Source organism: Theropithecus gelada, chromosome 1 (assembly GCF_003255815.1).
Source record: "Theropithecus gelada isolate Dixy chromosome 1, Tgel_1.0, whole genome shotgun sequence".
Lineage (NCBI taxonomy): Eukaryota > Metazoa > Chordata > Mammalia > Primates > Cercopithecidae > Theropithecus > Theropithecus gelada.
This window is the reverse complement of record NC_037668.1, coordinates 60,277,049-60,301,177: the sequence shown is the minus strand read 5'-3', so window position 1 is coordinate 60,301,177 and position 24,129 is coordinate 60,277,049. Positions and strand designations below refer to the sequence as shown.

Genomic DNA, 24,129 nt, shown 5'->3' with positions numbered 1-24,129 from the left:
GCACCCCCCCAAAAAAAAAAAAAAAAAAAAAAAAAAAAAAAAAAAAAATACAAAAAAAACCCTAGCCGGGCAAGGTGGCAGGCGCCTGTAGTCCCAGCTACTCGGGAGGCTGAGGCAGGAGAATGGCGTAAATCCGGGAGGCGGAGCTTGCAGTGAGCTGAGATCCGGCCACTGGACTCCAGCCTGGGTGACAGAGCGAGACTCTGTCTCAAAAAAAAAAAAAAAAACAAAAACAAAACCCCAAAAAAAACAAATAAAAATACAAAAAATTAGCCAGGCATGGTGGTGGGCACCTGTAATCCCAGCTACTCGGGAGGCTGAGGCAGAGAATTTCTTGAACCCGGGAGGCGGAGGTTGCAGTGAGCCGAGATTGTGCCACTGCACTCCAGCCTGGGCACCAGAGCAAGACTCTCTCAAAAAAAGAAAAAAAAAAAAAAACGGTATGTTTGGGCCACATCTTTAAGGACCTTGAAACCATGCCTAGCAGTTTGGGTATTTATTGGTGAAGTGGAGCAATAGTTAACTCTGTGTTGTAGCAAGTTAACTGTGGTGGTGTAGAGAATAGATTGGGGTGAGGAGAGGAGGAAGTCCTTTTAGAAGACCAGGACAGAAGTGCCAGTGAGACATGATGACTTGGAGTGGGGCCCTGATAGTGGGATGCAGAAGAGGGGGATGGAGACTGTAGTCTTTCTAAGATAGAAAGGTTACTTTTTGGCCAGGTGTGGTGACTCATGCCTATAATCCCAGCACTTTGGGAGGCCGAGGCAGGTGGATCATGAGGTCAGGAGATTGAGACTATCCTGGCCAACATGGTGAAACCCTGTCTCTACTAAATATACAAAAATCATCCGGGCGTAGTGGTGTGCACCTATAGTCCCAGCTACTCAGGAGGCTGAGGCAGGAGAATCACTTGAACCCAGGAGGCGGAGGTTGCAGTGAGCTGAGATCACGCCACTGCACTCTAGCCTGGGCGACAGAGTGAGACTCCATCTCAAAAAGAAAAAGAAAAGAAAGGACACTTAGTGAACTGGCTATACAGGGGAGGGAAAGAGCTGTTTGAAGATTTCTTGCCTATGGCCGGATGTGGTGGCTCATGCCTATAATCCCAGCACTTTGGGAGGTCTAGGTGGGAGGATCGCTTAAGCTCAGGAGTTTGAGACCAGCCTGAGCAATATAGTGAGACTTCATCTCTACAAAAAGTTAAAAAATTAGCGGGTGTGGTGCTACATGCCTGTAGTCCTAGCTACCCAGGAGGGAGACAGGAGGATGGCTTGAGCCAGGGAGGTTGAGGCTGCAGTGAGCTATGATCACGCCACTGTACTCAGGCCTGGGCGACAGAAGGAGACTCCATCTAAAAAACAAACAAACAAACAAACAAACAAAAAACCAGAGACAGGAAAGACCAAAGCCATTTGCATTTGTGCGGCAAAGCAGCAAGAGAGCACTCCCCACTGGGAACTGACTGAGCTGGCAGCTGGGTCAAAGAGCTCAGATGTCGGAATGATAGAATCTGACTTCAAGAGCCTTTGACAGGCTAGAAGGGTGGGCCAGTTCTAACAAGATGAACTTTTACAGAAACAAGAAATGTTGCTTCCAAGCACTTGGTATGAAAAACTTTTTTTTTTTGAGACATAGTCTCGCTCTTTCGCCTAGGCTGGAGTGCACTGGTGCGATCTCGGCTCACTGCAAGCTCCTCCGCCTCCTGGGTTCATACCATTCTTCTGCCTCAGCCTCCCCAGTAGCTGGGACTACAGGCGCCTGCCACCGTGCCCAGCTAATTTTTTTTTTTTTTTTTTTGGTTGTATTTTTAGTAGAGACAGGGTTTCACCGTGTTAGCCAAGCTGGTCTCGATTTCCTGACCTTGTGATCCACCTGCCTCAGCCTCCCAAAGTGCTGGGATTACCGGCGTGAGCCACTGTGCCCGACCTGCTTTTTTTTGTTGAGATGGAGTCCTTGCCTGTCGCCCAGGCTGTGGTGTCATCTCGGCTCACTGCAACCTCTAACTCCCATGTTCAAGCCATTCTTGTGCCTCAGCCTCCTGAGTAGCTGAGATTACAGGCATGCACCACCATGCCCTGTTAAGTTTTATATTTTTAGTAGAGACAGGGTTTCACCATGTTGGCCAGGCTGGTCTCGAACTCGCGAGCTCAGGTGATCCACCCGTCTTGGCCTCCCAAAGTGCTGGGATAACAGGTGTGAGCCACCTTGCCTGGCCCTGGAGCACTGCTTTTGATACCCATCCCAATTTCTAGCTCTTGGGGAACTTAAGAATAAAGGTAAATTAAAAAAAAAAATCCTCAAGAGAGTGACAGTCTGAAAGGTGTCACTTGTGTCACAAGGATATGACACAAATGAAGAGGGCGCTGGAAACCTGGACATGTTTGGAATAACAAAGATAAGCTGTTTTTTTTTTGTTTTTTGTTTTAGACAGGGTCTCTGTTGCCCAGACTAGAGTGCAGAGAAGTGCAATCACGGCTTACCACAGCCTCAACCTCCCAAGCTCAAGTGATTCTCCCACCACAGCCTCCCGAGTATCTGAGACTACAGGTGTGCGCCATCATGCCCAGCTAATTTTTTGTATTTTTTTGTAGAGATGGGGTTTTGCCATGTTTGTTGCCCACGCTGGCCTCAAACTCCTGGACTCAAGAGGTCTTGGCCTCCCAAAGTGCTGGGATTATAGACATGAGCCACTGCACTTGACCATGGTTTTTTTTTATTTTATTTATTTATTTTTTGAGATGGAGTCTTGCTCTGTCGCCCAGGCTGGAGTGCAGTGGTGCGATCTCGGCTCACTGCAAGCTTGGCCTCCCAGGTTCACGCCATTCTCCTGCCTCAGCCTCCGGAGTAGCTGGGACTACAGGCGCCCGCCACTACGCCTGGCTAATTTTTTGTATTTTTTTTTTTTTTTTTTTTGAGACGGAGTCTCGCTCTGCCGCCCAGGCTGGAGTGCAGTGGCCGGATCTCAGCTCACTGCAAGCTCCGCCTCCCGGGTTCACGCCATTCTCCTGCCTCAGCCTCCCGAGTAGCTGGGACTACAGGCGCCCGCCACTGCGCCCGGCTAGTTTTTTGTATTTTTTAGTAGAGACGGGGTTTCACCGTGTTAGCCAGGATGGTCTCGATCTCCTGACCTTGTGATCCGCCCGTCTCGGCCTCCCAAAGTGCTGGGATTACAGGCTTGAGCCACCGCGCCCGGCCAATTTTTTGTATTTTTTAGTAGAGACGGGGTTTCACTGTGTTAGCCAGGATGGTCTTGATCTCCTGACCTCGTGATCCACCCGCCTCGGCCTCCCAGAGTGCTGGGATTACAGTTGTAAGCCACTTCGCCTGGCCTTTTTTTTTTTTGAGATGGAGTTTCGCTCTTGTTGCTCAGGCTGGAGTGCAATGTGTGTAATCTCGTCTCACTGCAAACTCCGCCTCCCGGGTTCAAGAGATTCTCCTGCCTCAGCCTCCCGAGTATCTGGGATTACAGACATGCACCACCACGCCCGGCTAATTTTGTATTTTTAGTAGAGATGGGATTTCTCCATGTTGGTCAGGCTGGTCTTGAACTCCCAACCTCAGGTGATCCACCTGCTTTGGCCTCCCAGAGTGCTGAGATTACAGGTGTGAGCCACCGCACCTGGCTGACCATGGTTATCTTTAAGTGTTTAGACAACTTACATAGAAAAGAAGGTTGAAATATCTGATCCTAGAAGGGAAGGAAGTATCAGGTAAATCCAGCGGCTAAAAGTTATAAGGAAGGGCTGGGTGTGGTGGCTCAATGCCTGTAATCCCAACACTTTGGGAGGCTGAAGAAGGCGGATCACTTGAGGTCAGGAGTTTGAGACCAGCCTGGCCAAAACATGGTAAAACCCCATCTCTACTAAAAATACAAAAATTAGCTGAGTGTGGTGGCACATGTCTGTAGTCCCAGCTACTTGGGAGGCGGAGGCTGAAATGGCACCACTGCACTCCAGCCTGGGTGGCGGAGCAAGTCTCCATCTGAAACAAAAAAAAAAGTTAAAACGAAGGTTTTAATCTCAACATTATAATTTTATTAAAACTGGATTGGGCGTGGTGGCTCACGCCTATAATCCCAGCACTTTAGGAGGCCAAGGCGGGCAGATCACGAGGTCAGGAGTTTGAAATCAGCCTGACTGACATGGTGAAACCCCATCTGCACTAAAAATACAAAAATTAACCGGGCATGGTGGTGTGCACCTGTAATCCCAGCTACTCAGGAGGCTGAGGCAGGAGAATCACTTGAACCTGGGAGGCAGAAGTTGCAGTGAGCCAAGATCGCACCACCGCACTCCAGCCTGGAGACAGAGCAAGACTCCGTCCCCCACCAAAAAAAAAAAAAAAAAAAAAAATGGTGTGGTGGTGCTACTTGGGAGGCTGAGGCAAGAGAATCGCATGAACCAGGGGGCAGAGGTTGCAGTGAGCCAAGATTGCACCACTGCCCTCCAGCCTTGGCAACAGAGTGGGACTCCATCTCAAAGAAAAAAAAAATTATTATAATTGTGGAACAAACAGTGGTGCCTCGGGTATCTGAAGTCCTTGGAGCTGCATAAGCAGAGACCATATGGTGATGTCGCTGGGAGGCTGGCAGGGGATCTACACAGTGGTTGGGTGTGTGGAGGGGTGGATTGACAGACTGGAGGGAGCAGACGAGTGGCTGCTGACATCTAAGAACCTGGGGTAGTCTAGGCCCGTGGCTGCTGGTTCCAGGATTGCACCATCCTGGGATTGTGGCTGCCCTTTCACTTTCAATCATTTCTTTTGCAGGAAAACAAGAGCAGAAGCCAATTATCCTCTTCCAGAGAACTCTGACTCCCTAAATGAGGCAGAAGCCTTGAACCCAGAAGTTACTCTATCTTCAGAGGGGTACTTAAACCTCGAAGACATTCTCTACCTGGAGGACACAGGGGACCTTGATGAGACACTCTATGTGCAAGAGACTGAGAAGCCAGAGGAGGCCCTGTATATTGAAGAGGCCATGCAGCCAGATGAGGCTCTGCATGGGGAGGAGCCTGGGAATCCAGAGGAGACAGTGAGTGTGGAGGAAACCATGGAGCCAGATTGGATGCAGTTTGTGGAGGGGCCCGTGGAGCCAGGAAAGCCCACAAACCCAGAGCAGGTTGTTCATGAGGGAGACACAGTCACAAGGGCGGAGAAATCTAACCCTGAGGAGAGCCTCAGAGCCGAGCCGAGCCCCAGCATGGAGGAGAACCTGAGCATAGAGGACCTGGAATTGCTAGAAGGGCGTTTCCAGCAGTGTGTCCAAGCTGTGGCCCAGCTGGAAGAGGAGAGGGATCAGCTCATCCATGAGCTTGTATTGCTCCGGGAACCAGCCCTGCAGGAGGTACAGCAGGTCCATCAGGACATCCTGGCTGCCTACAAGCTCCATGCCCAAGCAGAGCTGGAGAGAGATGGCCTAAGGGAGGAGATCCGGCTGGTCAAGCAGAAGCTTTTCAAGGTGACGAAGGAATGTGTGGCCTACCAATACCAACTGGAGTGCCGCCAGCAGGACGTGGCTCAGTTTGCCGATTTCCGGGAAGTGCTGACTACGAGGGCAACCCAACTCTCAGAGGAACTGGCCCAGCTCCGGGATGCCTATCAGAAGCAGAAGGAGCAGTTGCGGCAACAACTAGAAGCCCCTCCAAGCCAGAGGGATGGGCGCTTTCTCCAGGAAAGCCGGCGACTCTCTGCCCAGTTTGAAAATCTCATGGCAGAGAGCCGCCAGGGCCTGGAGGAGGAGTATGAGCCTCAGCTCCTGCGGCTCCTAGAGAGGAAAGAAGCTGGGACCAAAGCTCTGCAGAAAACCCAGGCTGAGATCCAGGAGATGAAGGAGGCTCTGAGACCCCTGCAAGCAGAGGCCCGGCAGCTCCACCTGCAAAACAGGAACCTGGAGGACCAGATCGCACTTGTGAGGCAAAAACGAGATGAAGAGGTTCAGCAGTACAGGGTAGGCCCATTGGACATGAAAGGAACTGATGTCTTTTAACCTGGGGAAAGAGTGGCCAGAGTCCAAGGTCTTTGGGGCTGAAGGATAGTGTCACATGTAGGAGCAAAAATTTTGTTCTTTGGGGCCATGCAATTCTTTTCTCCATTCTTCATTCATTCGGGCCCATGCTAGGGACTAAACGTTATCTGCACTCTGGGTTTTTCTTTCTTTCTTTTTTTTTTTTTTTGAGAGTCTCAGTCTTGCTCTGTCTCCCAGGCTGGAGTGCAGTGGCATGATCTCAGCTCACTACAAGTTCTGCCTCCCGGGTTCATGCCATTCTCCTGCCTCAGCCTCCTGAGTAGCTGGGACTACAGGCGCCTGCCACCATGCCCGGCTATTTTTTTGTATTTTTAGTAGAGACAGGGTTTCACCGTGTTAGCCAGATGGTCTCGATCTCCTGACCTCGTGATCCACCTGCCTCAGCCTCCCAAAGTGCTGGGATTACAGGCGTGAGCCACCGCGCCCGGCCAGCACTCTGTTTTTTTGTGACAGGGTCTTGCTGTCACTTAGGCTGATGCAGTGGCATGATCACAGCTCACTGCAGCCTCGACCTCTCAGGTTCAAGCGATCCTCCCACCTCACCCTCTTGAGTAGCTGGGACTACAGTCATGCACCACCATGCCCAGCTAATTTTTTCTTTTTTGAGACAGGTGCAGTCTTGGGGGCTCACTGCAGCCTCAACCTCCTGGGCTCAAGCGATCCTCCTGCCTTAGCGCCCCCAAGCAGCTGGGACTACAAGTGTGTGCCACCACACCTGGCTAATTTTTTCTAGAGACAGGGTTTCACCATGTGCCCCAGGCTGGGTTTGAACTCCTGAGCTCAAGCTATCCGCCTGCCTTGGCCTCCCAAAGAGCTAGGATTATAGGTGTGAGCCACTGCGGCCGGCCAATTTTTGTATTTTTTGTAGACAGGGTTTTGCTCTGTTGCCCAGGCTGGTCTTGAAATTATGGGCTCAAGTACTTTTAATGGCAAAAGCTGCAATTAATTTTGCACCAACCTTAATAGAATCCTCTAATCTTCATTTTCCTTTTATGTGCATTTGTCCCCATCTCTCTTGCATTCAAGTTATTTCTGATTAAGTGTGAGCCAGTTCTAATCCCTTTTTAGAACAGAGTGGGATATAAATACTAAGTGAATAAACAATTACGTAGTCCCTCCTAGACTGTGGACTTTCAGAAGGTAGGGAATACATTTTGCTTGTCGTTCTATTACTCTGTGCTACTCAAGGCTCAGAGCACATGTGCTGCGGGGCACTAATGAGAAGACTGTAGTGTGGTGCTCTAAGCAGTGTTTTAATCTTTTGGAACACTGATTCCTTTGGATAAACTTAAAAATCTATGTCCTCCCACAGATTTTGATATGCCATTAAAGGAACAAGTTTCCCTGTTGAAATGGCTGCATTCACTTCACTGAAGATTTTGTCAAGCTTTCTGTAGTTTGTATTGTGAAAACACTCTGGCTGGGAGCACACGCCTGTAATCCCAGCACTTTGGTTGGGAGGCTGAGGTGGGTGGATCACAAGGTCAGTAGTTTGAGACAAGCATAGCCAATATGGTGAAACCCCATCTCTACTAAAAATACAAAAATTAGGGGGGCATGGTGGCACGTGCCAGCTACTTGGGAGGCTGAGGCAGGAGAATCGCTTGAACCCGGGAGACGGAGGTTGCAATGAGTTGAGATTGCGCCACTGCATTCCAGCCTGGGTAACAAAGTGAGACTCTGTCTCAAAAAAAAAAAAAAAAAAAAAAAAAAAAGAAAGAAAAGAAAAATGAAAACACTGTGGTTTTTGGGGTCATAATACTGAATGTTTTTTATTTTATTCATTTATTTATTTTTGAGATGGAGGCTTGCTCTTTCACCTAGGCTGGAGTGCACTGGAGCAATCTCAGCTCACTGCAAACTCCGCCTTCTGGGTTCAAGTAATTCTCTTGTTTCAGCCTCCTGAGTTGCTGGGACTACAGGTGCCTGCCATTGCGCCCGGCTAATTTTTTGTATGTTAGTAGAGATGGGGTTTCATCATGTCACCCAGGGTGGTCTCAAACTCCTGAGCTTAGACAGTCCACCCGCCTTGGCCTCCCAATTATTTTTACAGAGTCTTACTCTGTCACACAGGCTGGAGTGCAGTGGCACGATCTCAGATCACTGCAACCTCTGCCTCCTGGGTTCAAGCAATCCTCCTGCCTCAGCCTCCCAAGTCGCTGGGATTACAGGCCTGTGCCACCATGCCCAGCTAATTTGTGTATTTTAGTAGAGATGGGGTTTCACCATGCTGGTCAAGCTGGTCTCGAACTCCTGACCTCCAGTGATCCACTGGCCTTAGCCTCCCAAAGTGTTGGGATTACAGGGGTAAGCCACTGTGCCCGGCCGTAATACTGTTTTTAAACTCTTCATACTCCCCTTACCCCATTTTTTTTTTTTTTTTTTTTTGAGGCGGAGTCTCGCTCTGTCACCCAGGCTGGAGTGCAGTGGCCGGATCTCAGCTCACTGCAAGCTCCGCCTCCCGGGTTCACGCCATTCTCCGGGCCTCAGCCTCCCGAGTAGCTGGGACTACAGGCGCCCGCCACCTCGCCCGGCTAGTTTTTTTTTGTATTTTTTAGTAGAGACGGGGTTTCACCGTGTTAGCCAGGATGGTCTCGATCTGCTGACCTCGTGATCCGCCCGTCTCGGCCTCCCAAAGTGCTGGGATTACAGGCTTGAGCCACCGCGCCCGGCCGGACCTTTTTANTTTTTTTTTGAGACGGAGTCTCGCTCTGTAGCCCGGGCTGGAGTGCAGTGGCCCGATCTCAGCTCACTGCAAGCTCCGCCTCCCGGGTTCACGCCATTCTCCTGCCTCAGCCTCCCGAGTAGCTGGGACTACAGGCGCCCGCCACCTCGCCCGGCTAGTTTTTTGTATTTTTTAGTAGAGATGGGGTTTCACGGTGTTCGCCAGGATGGTCTCGATCTCCTGACCTCGTGATCCGCCCATCTCGGCCTCCCAAAGTGCTGGGATTACAGGCTTGAGCCACCGCGCCCGGCCTTTTTTGTATTTCTTAATAGAGATGGGGTTTCACCGTGTTAGCCAGGATGGTCTCGATCTCCTGACCTCGTGATCCGCCCGTCTCAGCCTCCCAAAGTGCTGGGATTACAGGCTTGAGCCACCGCGCCCGGCCCCCTTACCCCATTTTTAAAAAATTGTTCACAATCTAGTGAAAAGTCATTTATTTAGCATCAATACTATCCTTAATAGCCAGTACTCAGAGTATTAATGTATTAATGAGATACAACATTAATAATTGTATCTCAGGGTAGAAAGTAACAGGCGATTTATGGGAGGTGCAGGTAAAATGGCTGTGGGATAGATGATGATGATGATGATTATTATTGTTGTTTTCTGAGACGGTGTCTTGCACTCTTGCCCAGGCTGGAGTGCAGTGGCGCGATCTCGGCTCACTGCAACCTCCACCTCCTGGGTTCGCACCATTCTCCTGCCTCAGTCTCCCGAGTAGATGGGATTGCAGGTGCCTGACACCACGCCCGGCTAATTTTTTTATTTTTAGCACCGTGTTAGCCAGGATGGTCTCAATCTCCTGACCTTGTGATCCGCCCATCTCGGCCTCCCAAAGTGCTGGGATTACAGGCGTGAGCCACCGCACCCAGCCGGGATAGATTATTTTTAGCCACTGGCTAAATCAGAGAACTCTTCATTAAAAAAGAGGTGAAATTTGAGCTAGGTATGAAAGTATACGGACAATCTAGACCAGTGCTGCCCAACAGAAATATAATGCAAGTCACATAAATAATCATAAACTTTCTAATAGCCACATTAAAATACGCAAAGATTCAGCTGAGCTAAACCCGAGGGGAGCAGGGGAGAAAATACATAGGTAAAAAAAATTATAATGTATTTTATCAACATACCTGAAATATAATTAGTAACTTGGCTGCAGGTAAAAAACTTGAGTTTTGTACTTTATTCAGTAGACTGCTGCATCATTAAAGGGATTTAATCAGGGAAGTAACATGATTGCCTTACTACTTTTTTTTTTCTTTCCTGAGATGGAGTCTGCCTCTGTCACCCATACTGGAGTGCAGTGGCACGATCTCCGCTTGCTGCAACCTCTGCTTCCCAGGTTCAAGCGATTCTCCTGCCTCAGCCTCCCAAGTAACTGGGATTACAGGCGCCTACCAGCATACCTGGCTAATTTTTTTTTTTTTTTTTTAAGTCAGAGTCTTGCTCTATCGCCTAGGCTGGAGTGCAATAATGCGATCTCGGCTCACTGCAACCTCCACCTTCTGGGTTTAAGCAATTCTCCTGCCTCAGTCTCCCGAGTAGCTGGGACTATAGGTGCACACTGCCACGCCCGGCTAATTTTGTGTATTTTTTTTTTTTTTTTGAGGAGTCTTGCTCTGTCACCCAGGCTGGAGTGCAGTGGTGTGATCTGGGCTCACTGCAACCCCTGCCTCCTGGGTTCAAGCGATTTTCCTGCCTCAGCCTCCTGAGTAGCTGGGACTACAGGTGCGTAACACCATGGCTGGCTAATTTTTTGTATTTTTAGTAGAGACGGGGTTTCACCATGTTAGCCAGGATGGTCTCGATCTCCTGACCTCATGATCCACCCACCTCAGCTTCCCAAAGTACTAGGATTATAGGTGTGAGCCACTGAGCCCGGCCAATTTTTTGTATTTTAGTAGGGACGGGGTTTCACCGTGTTGCCCAGGCTGGTCTTGAACTCCTGAGCTCAGGTAGTCTGCCCGCTTCAGCCTCCCAAAGTGCTGGGATTACAGGCATGAGTTACCGGGCCTGGTCCTAATTTCTATATTTTTGGTAGAGATGAGGTTTTTTTTTTTTTTTTTTTTTTTTGGAGACGGAGTCTCGCTCTGTCGCCCAGGCTGGAGTGCAGTGGCCGGATCTCAGCTCACTGCAAGCTCTGCCTCCCAGGTTTACGCCATTCTCCTGCCTCAGCCTCCCGAGTAGCTGGGACTATAGGCGCCCGCCACCTCGCCCGGCTAGTTTTTTGTATTTTTTTTTTTTTTTTTTTAGTAGAGATGGGGTTTCACCGTGTTAGCCAGGATGGTCTCGATCTCCTGACCTCGTGATCCGCCCCTCTCGGCCTCCCAAAGTGCTGGGATTACAGGCTTGAGCCACCGCGCCCGGCCGAGATGAGGTTTTACCACGTTAGCCAGCTGGTCTCAAACTTCTGACCTCAGGTGATCATCCTGGCTCGGCCTCCCAAAGTGCTGGGATTACAGGCTTGAGCCACTGCCTGCCTCTCTACTTTTTTTTTTTGGAGATGGAGTCTTGCTCTGTCTCCCAGGCTAGAGTACAGTGGCATGATCTTGGCTCACCGAAATCTCCGCCTCCCGGGTCAAGCGATTCTTCTGCCTCAGCCTTCTAACTGGGATTACAGGTGCCCGCCATCATGTCCCGCTAATTTTTGTATTTTTACAAAATACACCCGCCTCGGCCTCCCAATGTGCTGGGATTACAAGAAGTACTGGTGCAGGATGTAAAGTGGGCTAGAGATACAGAGCAATGGAGAATAATTAGAAAGCTACTCTAAGGAAGAGGTTAAGATGGTTTCAGATTTGATGATTTGTGCATCTTTCCAAGGATCGTTTTCCAAAGATAATCTTATGACACAAAGTTTTTAAAAAAAAATTCAGAAGTCTATCTAATCTCTATCAAATCAATCTTTCTATTGATAGGAAGTCTTGGTCTTCCTGCCTCAGCCTCCCAAGTTGCTGAGATTACAGGTGTGAGCCACCTTGTCTGGCCTGAAACACTCTTGGTAGTATAATAGCTTCTCTTGTTGCCTATACCATCATTAAAGTAGGAATCAAGGTCTGAAGGACCTAATTTTTCTTTCTGAAATGGCTTCCTAAACTGTTTGCTAAATTTCTATTTCATCAACTTACTTTTTGTTTTGTTTTCGAGACGGAGTCTCGCTCTGTTGCTAGGCTGGAGTGCAGTGGCATGATCTTGGCCCACTGCAACCTCTGCCTCCTGGGTTCAAGAGATTCTCCTGCCTCAGCCTCCCGAGTAGTTGGGACTGCAGGCTCACGCCACCACACCCAGCTAATTTTTGTATTTTCAGTAGAGATGGGTTTCACCATGTTGGCCAGGATGGTTTACGATCTCCTCCACCCGCCTCGGCCTCCCAAAGTGCTGGGATTACAGGCATGAGCCACTGCGCCCAGACCATCAGCTTACTTAAGGGTGTCCCTTTAATCCTTAGGCTGTACTCCACTCTTAACGATGGCAAAGTTTGCCTCTGTCATCACCTTCATCATCAATTCATTCAAGTTTCTAAGTGTCTAACTACTCTGGACCAGGCAGTGAGCTAAGTGCTGGCAATACCAATTAGAAATAGTATGTGGCCGGGCGCAGTGGATCACGAAGTCAGGAGTTTAAGACCAGCCTGGCCAAGATGGTGAAATCCCATCTCTGCTAGAACTACAAAAAAAAATTAGCCAGGTGTGGTGGTAGGCGCCTGTAATACCAGCTACTCGGGAGGCTGAGGCAGAATAGCTTGAACCTGGGTGGCAGAGGTTGCAGTGAGCTGAGATTGTGCCACTGCACTCCAGCCTGGGTGACAGTCACTCACCTCAAAAAAAAAAAAAAAAAAAGCTGGGCATGGTGGCTCACGCGCCTGTAATCTCAGCACTTTGGGAGGCCAAGGCGGGCGGATCACAAGGTCAAGAGATGGAGACCATCCTGGCCAACATGGTGAAACCCCGTCTCTACTACAAAATACAAAAATTAGCTGGGTGTGGTGGCAGGTGCCTGTATTCCCAGCTTCTCAGGAGGATGAGGCAGGAGAATCACGTGAACCTGGGAGGCAGAGGTTGTAGTGAGCTGAGATTGTGCCACTGTGCTCCAGCTGGGCAAGAGCAAGACTCTGTCTCAGAAAAGAAAAAAAAGAAATTGTGTGTGTGTGTGTTGGGGGTAACGCTCCTGCCCTCAAAGAGTTTGTACTCCAGAGGCCAGGCTCGGTGGCCCATGCCTGTTTTCCCAGCACTTTGGGAGGCAGAGGAGAGTGGATCATAAGGTCAGGAGATCGAGGCCACCTGGCTAACTCGGTGAAACCCTGTCTAGCTAAAAATACAAAAAAAATTAGCCAAGAGTGGTGGTGCATGCCTGTAATTCCAGCTACTCAGGGACTGAGGCAGGAGAATCGCTTGAACCCACAAGGTGGAGGTTGAGATCGTGCCACTGCATTCTAGCCTGGGCCAGAGACTCTGTCTTTTTTTTTTTTTTTTTTTTTTTTTTTTTTTGAGACGGAGTCTCGCTCTGTCGCCCAGGCTGGAGTGCGGTGGCGCGATCTCGGCTCACTGCAAGCTCCACCTCCCGGGTTCACGCCATTCTCCCGCCTCAGCCTCCGAGTAGCTGGGACTACAGGCGCCCGCCACCACGCCCGGCTAGTTTTTTGTATTTTTAGTAGAGACGGGGTTTCACCATGTTAGCCAGGATGGTCTCGATCTCCTGACCTCGTGATCCACCCGCCTCGGCCTCCCAAAGTGCTGGGATTACAGCCTTGAGCCACCGCGCCCGGCGAGACTCTGTCTTAAAAAAAAAAAAAGAAGTTTGTACTCCAGGATGAGGCATAACAGATAAAATGAATGTATTTCATAAAATCTAAGCACTGTTGATTTTGAGACGGAGTCTCGCTCTGTCGCCCGGGCTGGAGTGCGGGGGCCTGATCTCAGCTCACTGCAACCTCCGGCTCCCAGGTTCAAGTGATTCTCCTGCCTCAGCCTCCCTAATAGCTGGGATTACAGGCACCCGCCACCATGCCTAGCTTATTTTTTGTGTTTTTAGTAGAGACTGGGTTTCACCATGTTGGCCAGGCTGGTCTCGAACTCCTGACCTCAGGTGATCCGCCTGCCTCGGCCTCCCAAAATGCTGGGATTACAGGAACGAGCCACCATGCCTGGCCAGTTTTATGTATTCTTTAGACCAGTGGTTTCCAAAACTAAAGTTTTCTCTAAAGCTATGGACCTTCTCCCCCAGAGAATTGTACGTAGAATGCCAATATATACACCAGGTAAAAGTGAGTTATTCTCTAACTGGAAAGTACCAAGGGCCCTCCAATTTGGCCATCTTTTGGGGTTGCACAGAAAAGTCTGAGAACCACTAAAAAGCCTATTACCTTGAGTATGAGCTCTAAGCCAACAGCAAATCCTAGCTCTATCACTAAGTTGGAAACTTTGGACAAATTACTTAAGCTCTGTGGCTCAGCACCCTCACATGAAACATGAGATTAATAATACTCCCATATCCATAGGATTGCAACGAATGAACTAGTAAGCCACTTTCCCACAATTCCATGACTATACATTGACTAGACCTCTTCTTCGCCTTTAACTCTTACTCATCCTTTAAACCCGTTTCCCTTCTTCCTGGTTTCCCGACAGGTAACCCTCCTGTTTTCACAGCACCTGTTACTTCATACTATTGCTGTAGCAGTTTCACTTCTGAGTTGGGGAATGTATCCTTTCTGTCTTTGGCCTATGTAGAAAATTAAAACTGGGAATGCTGTCAATGCAAGTGCTGGGGCAACTGTAGACAGACATGTACTGGCCCTTGAGAAGTTAGTATGTAGGTTAGAAGGTGGCAAAAAACAAGGGACTGTTTGTCTAGGTGAAAGAAGTGGCAGGAACACAGGCAGAGATCTGAGTTGGTCCGGGTAGAGTAGTGCTATCACTGCAAGCCACAGATGTCATTTTAAATGTTCTGGTAGCTCTATTAAAAAAAAGAAACAGGTGAAATTAACTTCAATGCATTTTATTTAACCCAACACATATTTCAACATGTAATCAGTATCAAATATTGACGTATTTTACATTCTTTTTGTGTGCTGTCTTAGAAATCTGCTGTGTATTTTACACTTACATCACATCTCAATTGAGACTAGTCATATTTCAAATGAGTCATACGTGACTAGTGGCTTCGGTACTAGTAGTCCAGGGCTAGAGGAAAATGTTCATATGGAAGAGTAACAGAGGTTCAAGTTGGAGGTAGGGGTCAAACTAGAGGGGGTCTGAATGCCACTAAATAAAGTGGAAAGCCTTTGAAGGACTGTGCATTGACTGGAAAGTTAATCTAGTGGTTAACACAGGATTAAGAGAGACCATCCTTAATGCCACTGTAGCGATCCTTTCTTCATTTCATTGAGGCTGCTGCACTCTGTCACAGCTTATCACTGGTGGTGCAGACTGCTTTTCCAAGCATGCACTTTTGTGCCTTAACAACAGGTCTGGTATGTAGTGAGGACTGAGAAATCAGGACAGCAGTATGCAGATGCTTCCCTCTTTAGATGACACACTCTTAGGCATGGCTGGGCACTAAAAAAGGTCCTTGGACAATGTTGGTGAAAGCTGAGATTCAGCCAGAGTATCAAACAGTGCAGGCTGACGTGCCACAGGTACGACGTCAAGTATGACTCAGAGGACAAATTATCTAGATCCTTTTCATAATAGCATTTACCCCAACTGGACTCCTTAGTATTCTTTAAAATGAGGTAAAGTTACTCTCCCTTTAAAAGATACCAACTTCACCCATTCCTCTCTTCCCGACTCCCTCCCGCCTCCTTAAGGATCCATGCCAGCTAGCAGGTAAACCAGAGACTGACTTGCTGACATCTTCCTTACCTTATTCCTCAGGTATATATCCTAGGCAGGGACAATTTACAGAATGCATCCCAACCTGGTTTTGTAAGAATAAGAAAATTATCTGAGGGCTCCCAAGGGTCTCCTGTGCATAGCATCTTCATCTTCCAACTTAGAACAACTAAAGAAATTCAGTCTTTTTGTGTAATGAAAAAAGGATGGGCTGGGCACAGTGGCTCACACCTGTGATCCCAGCACTTTGGGAGACCAAGGTGGGAGGATTGCTTGAGCCCAGGAACAAGACCAGCCTGGGCAACATAGCGAGACCCTGTCTCTATAAAAAAAATAAATAAGAAGAAAAAAGGATGCACGAAATTAACAACTAGGATAGCCAACACCCTCACTAAAGCATCAATTTCCACATGATGTTAAGGTAAGTACCAAGTAGAAGTATCTCTGACTTTAAGGAGCTTTAGACACAAAAACTTTTCCTTAAACAAGCCATTTATTTTCTACACATGGACTTCCACTAGTTGTGTAACTCTCCTAGAATTCTAGCCAATATTTAATAATTGTTGCCATACTTTAAGTAGTGTGTATATATACATTATATATATATATATATATATATTTTGAGACGGAGTCTCGCTCTGCCGCCCAGGCTTGGAGTGCAGTGGCCGGATCTCAGCTCACTGCAAGCTCCGCCTCCCGGGTTCACGCCATTCTCCTGCCTCAGCCTCCCGAGTAGCTGGGACTACAGGCGCCTGCCACCTCGCCCGGCTAGTTTTTTGTATTTTTTTAGTAGAGACGGGGTTTCACCGTGTTAGCCAGGATAGTCTCGATCTCCTGACCTCGTGATCCGCCCGTCTCTGCCTCCCAAAGTGCTGGGATTATAGGCTTGAGCCACCGCGCCCGGCCAAGTAGTAAAACTACCAGTTATCTTAAACTTGCACATGGAGGGAGAAGTATATGAAACTCTCAGTTCACTAACTAGACCAAAATCCTCCTCAATGACACTAAGGTTGTAATACTAAAAAGTCCCCATCACCCTCCCAGGAGTCTATTAAGCTGTGGTTAACAGACAAGACTCCTTTTAGGTCACCATTTTCAAAAGGATTGTCACTTTTTTTTCCAAGACCAACCTCTCTGAACCTCTGTTTCGTAACCTATCATATAAATGCTGCTCAATACTGCTACGAAGATTAAACAATGAACAAAAAAGTGTTTTATTTAGAGTGGACAATGTCAGGTTTTTATTGTTTGGCTCATTAGAAATGTTCTTGGCCATCTCATGCAGGAACAGCTGGAGGAAATGGAAGAACGCCAAAGGCAGTTAAGAAGTGGGGTGCAAGTCCAGCAACAGAAGAACAAAGAGATGGAACAGCTAAGGCTCAGTCTTGCTGAAGAGCTCTCTACTTATAAGTCAGTTTCCGCTGCTACACAAATCTCATCTAACACTGGCTGAGGGGATGGTGGAAGGGCTTAGGGAAAATTTTACTTTAGAGTCAAAAACAAGGATTTGGGAAATGATTTTCAAATTGTGCTTATCCACAAACACATGGAAAACGGCTCTCTTCTTTTAAAGGGCTATGCTACCCAAGAGCCTGGAACAGGCTGATGCTCCCACTTCTCAGGCAGGTGGAATGGAAACACAGTCTCAAGGTGATCTTTGTGGAGAGAAGAGTGGTGTTTGCATTGTTACTGCTTTCCTAACAATACTAATTAATGTCTTAAAAACAACAGGCCGGGCGGGGTGGCTCATGCCTGTAATCCTAGGACTTTGGGAGGCCGAGGTGGGCAGATCATGAGGTCAGGAGTTCAAGACCAGCCTGGCCAAAATGGTGAAACCCCATCTCTACTAAAATACAAAACTTAGCTGGGCATAGTGGGCATAATCCCAGCTACTCAGGAGGCCAAGGCAGGAGAATTGTTTGAACCGGGAGGCAGAGGTTGCAGTGAGTCAAGATCACAATACTGCACTCCAGCCTGGACAAGAGTGAGATTCTGTCTCAAAAAACAAAACAAAACAAAAACCCAAAAAACAACAACAAAAAAACCCTTAAGTGTGTGCCTAATGACAAGGGGATAACAAAAACCTCCAAAATGCCTGGGTCGGGCATTCAGAGTTCATTTGGAATGTTTCAGTTTCTAGGAGGACTCAAAATATGCCCTGATTATCACCATGAATTCTGTGGCATCTAGGCTTTGGGCATCTTGTTTCCTCACCCTACCCTACCCACCTGCTATTCTGAGTTTTCCTTACAATAGCAGGGAAGGCAGTTGTGCTATCAAAAATAATAAACATATCTATCCATTAATTTCCTTATTTAATATTCAAAGGCTGTGGTTTTGGGTAGAAGCAGAGATGTTCATATTACACAGACTTACCTTTTTTTTTCTTTTTTTCGAGACGGAGTCTTGCTCTATTGCCAGGCTGGATTCAGTGGTGTGACCTCTGCCTCCCGAGTTCAAGTGATTCCCCTACCTCAGCCTCCCAAGTAGCTGGGATTACAGGCACGCACCACCATGCCTGGCTAATTTTTTGTATTTTAGTAGAGACGGGGTTTCACCATGTTGGCCAAGATGGTCTCGATTTCCTGACCTCGTGATGCACTCGCCTCGGCCTCCTAAAGTGCTAGATTATAGGTGTAAGCCACCGTGCCTGGCCCACACAGACTTACTTTTAGACACTGACAAAACTGAAGGCATCTTTCTGACCAATCACCTATTCAGGATCCCTCCCCAAATGTTTTACTAGTATATTCTCATAAAAGTTCTAGAGTCCCTTAAAGAAACTAAGGATAAAAGTCCGTGTCAAGTTGTATATTATACAGATGCCTATATATTTTATTTATTTCCTAAACTTACATCAAATTCACAAGTAACTTTCTTTTTTTTTTGAGACAGAGTCTCGCTCCACCCAAGCTGGATGGAGTGCAGTGGCTCGGTCTCGGCTCACTATAACCTCTGCCTCCTGAGTAGCTGGGACTAGAGGTGTGTGCCACCATGGCCGGCTAATTTTTGTATTTTTAGTAGAGATGGGGTTTCACCATCTTGGCCAGGCTGGTCTTGAACTCCTGACCCCGTGATCCACCTGCCTCAGCCTCTCAAAGTGCTGGGATGACAGGCATGAACCACTGTGCCTGGCCCACAAGTAACTACTGTTGCTTTTTCTAATTTTCTAGGATATTATTATTTTTCAAAATTTCTTTTTAGTAGAGATGGTGGGTCTTGCTATGTTGCCCAGGCTGGAGTAGTGGCACGATCTTGGCTCACTGCAACTCTGTCTCTTGGGTTCAAGCAATACTCCTGCCTCAGCCTGCTAAGCAGCTGGGATTACAGGCATGAACCACCACACCCAGTCTTGAGGATTTTCTTAAACTGTGTTTGAATCCACATGACTGATAATATGCCTAATGTTTGTGAAATTATAACCTTGCAATTGAAGTCAATGATCTGTTAGCTATCTTTGTGTGGATCAGATTAAAAGTACAATCTGGAAAAGACAATGACTAATCCAAAGAAATGAAACTAAAGAATTTCAGGCATTGTAATTATACCTGTGGAAGTTAACGTACCAGAGAAAACGTTTAAGTATCCCTCCCATCACCATCACATAGGTTACCATTCACTCTATTTCACAAACAGGAGGCATCCAAATATTTGCTAGGGGAAAGTCATCCCTGATCATCCATAAATCACACTGTAACCTCTCCTCAACAAAGCCTGCAGTAACTAAACCTCAGAAGTTCATTGTTACAAACTGTTTCTTTTTCTTTCAACCTTACAGGGGCTGTTTAGAAATATATGGCCAAATCTGTAACCCAGAAACAGCAAAAAACTTCTTAGCAAAGGATCACTAAGTACCCTCTGGACGTTCTCTTCCAAACAGACAAGAGTGCCAGGAACTTGGCAAGCATTTCATCCTGTGGAAGTTGCAAATACTGGCTGACCTGCTTAAAAAGATTGTAGAGTTTGCTGGAGGCAGAACACCAGTCAACTCTTTGCTGGATTCTATTTCATCTGCTGTTGATACTGATCTTAACACACCACGGAAAGGAAAAATGAGCCTCCTATCTTCCAGCAGCAACCCTCACACATGCACTGAGTAAAGGATGAAAGTATGGACGCATCTTGGAGTATTTTAAAGAATGTATCTTGCTTTGTGTTGACCCAAACCAAAAACATTTTTGAGGGGCACATGTGGGGTCAAAAAAATAGCCAATTTCCATTACATGGATTTACAATTTCCATTCTTTTGTGCCATGAGTGTTAGAATTTAAATGAATACTTTTACAAAGTTTACTTTTTGCTAAAGGATATGCTGACCCATATTGTCTGCTCTTAAAATTGTGTCAAGTTAATTTTCATTATACTCTAAAACAACTAGACTTGAAGAAAAGAAACCAATTGAGATTTGAATCTAATGGTTAATGCTATTCAGATTTTCCCAAGGATCTTACCTCATCAAAGTGGTTTTGGGTCAGAATGATCTACTCAGTTAAAAAACAACAACAAAAAACTAAGTGGAAAAAAACAGGCATTTTATCTGGTTATTGCATCTGGTGATAAGAGGCTTTCAAAGCTTATTATTTCTGGCCGGGCGCGGTGGCTCAAGCCTGTAATCCCAGCACTTTGGGAGGCCGAGACGGGCGGATCACGAGGTCAGGAGATCGAGACCATCCTGGCTAACACAGTGAAACCCCGTCTCTACTAAGAAATACAAAAAACTAGCCGGGTGAGGTGGCAGGCGCCTGTAGTCCCAGCTACTCGGGAGGCTGAGGCAGGAGAATGGCGTGAACCCGGGAGGCGGAGCTTGCAGTGAACTGAGATCCGGCCACTGCACTCCAGCCTGGGCTACAGAGCGAGACTCCGTCTCAAAAAAAAAAAAAAAAAAAAAAGCTTATTATTTCTAGCCTCTAAGTAAAGGCCCCAGTGAAAAACATACTGGGGAGACAAAACCTCTTTCTGAGAAAAGGTTCAAGCACCTTTTCCAAATTTAATTTTTGCCTTAAATTCTCTCTACCACACTGCCTTTGACACTCTTGAAAGTCCATGTAGTTCTCTAGAGACTGACTTCAAAGAAACGTTACCTTATCAAAGACTAATCTGTGCCACCTCTGATTCAGTGTTTTATGTCTTTCACTTTCCCTGTCAAGGAGTAAAGCTCTTTTCTACAGCTCTGGGACTATTATATTTAATTCTGCTCTTGATAGTCAAAGACCACGGAAAACAACTGTCATCTGAAGGACTCTTCTAGAAGCCAGAGACTGGTGTTTGATGGATGTTTTATACTAAATAAAACCCATCAGCATGGGGTTATGTAGAAAAGCAATTTATTCCATTTTAAGCACTTACACAGTTAGTCATGGAGAGTAACAGGCCTGCTGGTGAAACAGGTCACCCAAAATGGAGATGGCATCAAACTAGTGGTCAAGGACTAACTCCTAAAAAAAAGGAACTCTTATCAAGGATTAATTTAATTTTTAAAACAAATACAAGTTATTGATTCACTCTTCTCAACTTGACAGTCTGCCTGTGGTGTAACTGTCAGGTAAAAACATACATCTTTACAACTTGGTGGTCCCAAGTTAAAAACAACAACAACAACAAAAAACACACCATTTCACAGACAGGAAAGAAACAACATGAAAACAGCTGAAGAAATACACTAACGAGCAAAAATATATGAATATATGGGGAAAGAGGAACATGTAGTTTTGACTTAACTGAGGAAACCAAGAGGAAACTGGTCTACATATGAAAATGTGCATCCTGGAAAGTCAGGTGTCAAGATTTTCGAGTAGGAATCTATATGACTTGAATCTCCCCTATTTCCTGAATAAAAGTGACATCTTTCAGTATTTATACTTCATGGCTCAGACACCTACCTCATTTGGCTCTATTCCTTACTCACTCTAGCTTTTACTTAAATGAGTCTGAAAAACTTGGGGATATATAGCATAAGAAGAAAAATAATCACACATAATATTCCCCCTTCTGTAGCTACTTTAGACCTGGGTTACTAGAAAATTCCTGAAGAAAATTTCAACGTTAAGTTTGTGGCTTTGCTGAATCAAGCCCCCCCATTAATGTTTAGAAAACACCCACTGTTTGGGCTAATAGCATTATTGGTGGTACCTATTATATAGAGGGATAGCTGAACAAAGTCTGTCTCAAAACCAGTGTTAAATCACTCTCAGGGTTGAGAAGAAAAAAGGGGAGTCTAAAATCACAAGAAGTAAAGACATATCTAGGACCCTTGTCCTTCTGGATCCACGCTTCCTTCAGGGTCTTCATCATTATAAATGTTCTCTGCCTGCCCAAAAACAAGAAAAAGAATTTAGTAAACATGAAGACTTCTTCTAAAACTCAAGGTTTCAACAACAGATTAAGCCAGGAAACCAGACAGTAAATACTTTATAGGTTTTGGGCCACACAGTCTGTGTTATAACTATTCAACTCTGTTGGATGAAAGCATCCGGAGACAACCTATAATGGGTAATGAAGTATTAATTAGCATGACCATGTTCCAGTAAAAACAGGCAGGTGGTCCACAGGCCCCTGATTAGGACATTCCCACAAAACTGAAGTGTGGAAACTATTTGTCTTGATAGCCAACATTCTTGAGTTCTTTAACCAGGCATTATTATTTTTCTTTCCTTTTGAGATGGAGTCTTGCTCTGTCTCCCAGGCTGGAGTGCAGTGGCACCATCTCGGCTCACTGCAACCTCCGCCTCCCAGGTTCAAGCAATTCTCTTGCCTCAGTTTCCCGAGTAGCTAGGATTACAGGCGCATGCCACTATGCCTGGCTAATTTTTGTATTTTTAGTAGAGATGGGGTTTCACCATGTTGGCCAGACTGGTCTCGAATTCCTGATCTCAGGTGATCTGCCTGCCTCGGCTTCCCAAAGTTCTAGGATTACAGGCGTGAGCCACTGTGCCTGGCCTAACCAGACATTATTAATAGCCCAAAAGTAAAACAATCCAAATATTCATCAACTAATAACATGGATACATGATATATCCAATCCATATGATGGAATATTATTTGGCAATAAAAAAGCCAGTGAGGCCAGGTGCAGTGGCTTATGCCTGCAATCCCAGCACTTGGGAAGCCGAGGCAGATGGATTACCTGAGGTCATGAGTTCGAGATCAGCCTGACCAACATGGCGAAACTGCATCTCTACTACAAATACAAAAATCAGGCCGGGCGCGGTGGCTCAAGCCTGTAATCCCAGCACTTTGGGAGGCCGAGACGGGCGGATCACGAGGTCAGGAGATCGAGACCATCCTGGCTAACACGGTGAAACCCCGTCTCTACTAAAAAATACAAAAAACTAGCCGGGCGAGGTGGCGGGCGCCTGTAGTCCCAGCTACTCGGGAGGCTGAGGCAGGAGAATGGTCTAAACCCGGGAGGCGGAGCTTGCAGTGAGCTGAGATCCGGCCACTGCACCCCAGCCTGGGCGACAGAGCAAGACTCTGTCTCAAAAAAAAAAAAAAAAAAAAAAAAAAAAAAAAAATCAGCCAGGTGTGGGGGTGCACACCTGTGGTCCCAGCCACTTGGGAGGCTGAGGCATGAGAGAATTGATTGAACCTGGGAGGTGGTGGTTGTAGTGAGCCAAGATTGCACCACTGCACTCCAGCCTGGGTGGCAAAGCGGGACTGTGTGCCAAAAGAAAAAAAAAAATTCACATACTTTATGATTTTATTTATATAAGGTGTCCAGGCCAGGTGTGGTGGCTCACGCCTGTAATCCCAGCACTTTGGGAGGTCAAGGCGGGTGTATCATCTGAGGTCAGTTCAAGACCAACCTGGTTAACATGGTGAAATCTCCGTCTCCACTAAAAATATAAAAATTAGCCGGGCGTGGTGACAGGCGCCTGTAATCCCAGCTATCTGGGAGGCTAAGGCATCAGGCAGGAGAATTGCTTGAACACAGGAGGTGGAGGTTGCAGTGGGCCGAGATCACTGCACTGCAGCCTGGGAGTGAGACTTCGTCTAAAAAAAAGGTGTCCAAACCAGGCAAATCCATAGCTTCTTGGCTGCCTAGGGCTGGGGGACTAGGAGTGTGGGGAAAAGAGAGATCAGACTGTTACTGTGTCTATATAGAAAGTAGACGTAAGAGACTCCATGTATCTGAGATGCTGTTGATCTGTGACCCTACCCCCAACCTTGTCCTTGCAAGAGACATGTGCTGTGGAGACTCAAGTTTTAACGGATTTTGGGCTTTGCAGGGTGTGCTTTGTTAAACAAGTGCCTGAAGGCATCATGCTAGAGAAAAGTCATCACCACTCTCTTAATCTCAAGTACCCAGGGACACGTACACTGCCAAAAGGTACACTGCCAAAAGGTACACTGCCAAAAGGTCGCAGGGACCTTTGCCTAGGAAAGCTAGGTATTGTCCAAGGCTTTTCCCCATGTGATAGTCTGAAATATGGCCTCGTGGGAAGGTAAAGACCTGATCGTCCCCCAGCCTGACACCCGTGAAGGGTCTGTGCTGAAGAGGACTAGTATAAGAGGAAAGGCGGCCTCTTGGCAGTTCAGATAGAGAA

General features: G+C 46.9%; 2 protein-coding genes across 8 annotated transcripts in view; one reads left to right on the top strand and one right to left on the bottom strand.

The window, feature by feature from the left end:
• SYNC (syncoilin, intermediate filament protein) overlaps positions 1-20,221 on the top strand; it is a 23,408-nt gene extending 3,187 nt beyond the window's left edge. Inside the window, exons 2-5 of one of the 3 annotated variants that reach the window (XM_025363137.1) lie at positions 4,768-5,947; positions 16,872-16,996; positions 17,160-17,236; positions 19,365-19,876. In XM_025363137.1, coding sequence (XP_025218922.1) covers positions 4,768-5,947; positions 16,872-16,996; positions 17,160-17,236; positions 19,365-19,375 — 1,393 coding nt within the window. In that variant the 3' untranslated portion in view covers positions 19,376-19,876. Of the gene's footprint in view, positions 1-4,767; positions 5,948-16,871; positions 16,997-17,159; positions 18,544-19,364 lie in introns of those variants that run through there. The other 2 variants (XM_025363146.1, XM_025363129.1) reach the window with 2 other exon arrangements.
• Positions 20,222-20,459: 238 nt separating this feature from the next.
• RBBP4 (RB binding protein 4, chromatin remodeling factor) overlaps positions 20,460-24,129 on the bottom strand; it is a 34,433-nt gene continuing 30,763 nt past the window's right edge. For 4 of the 5 annotated variants that reach the window (XM_025381172.1, XM_025381161.1, XM_025381190.1 and 1 more), the window contains exon 12: positions 20,894-21,893. In XM_025381172.1, coding sequence (XP_025236957.1) covers positions 21,828-21,893 — 66 coding nt within the window. In that variant the 3' untranslated portion in view covers positions 20,894-21,827. Of the gene's footprint in view, positions 21,894-24,129 lie in introns of all 5 variants that reach the window. The other variant, XM_025381181.1, reaches the window with a different exon arrangement.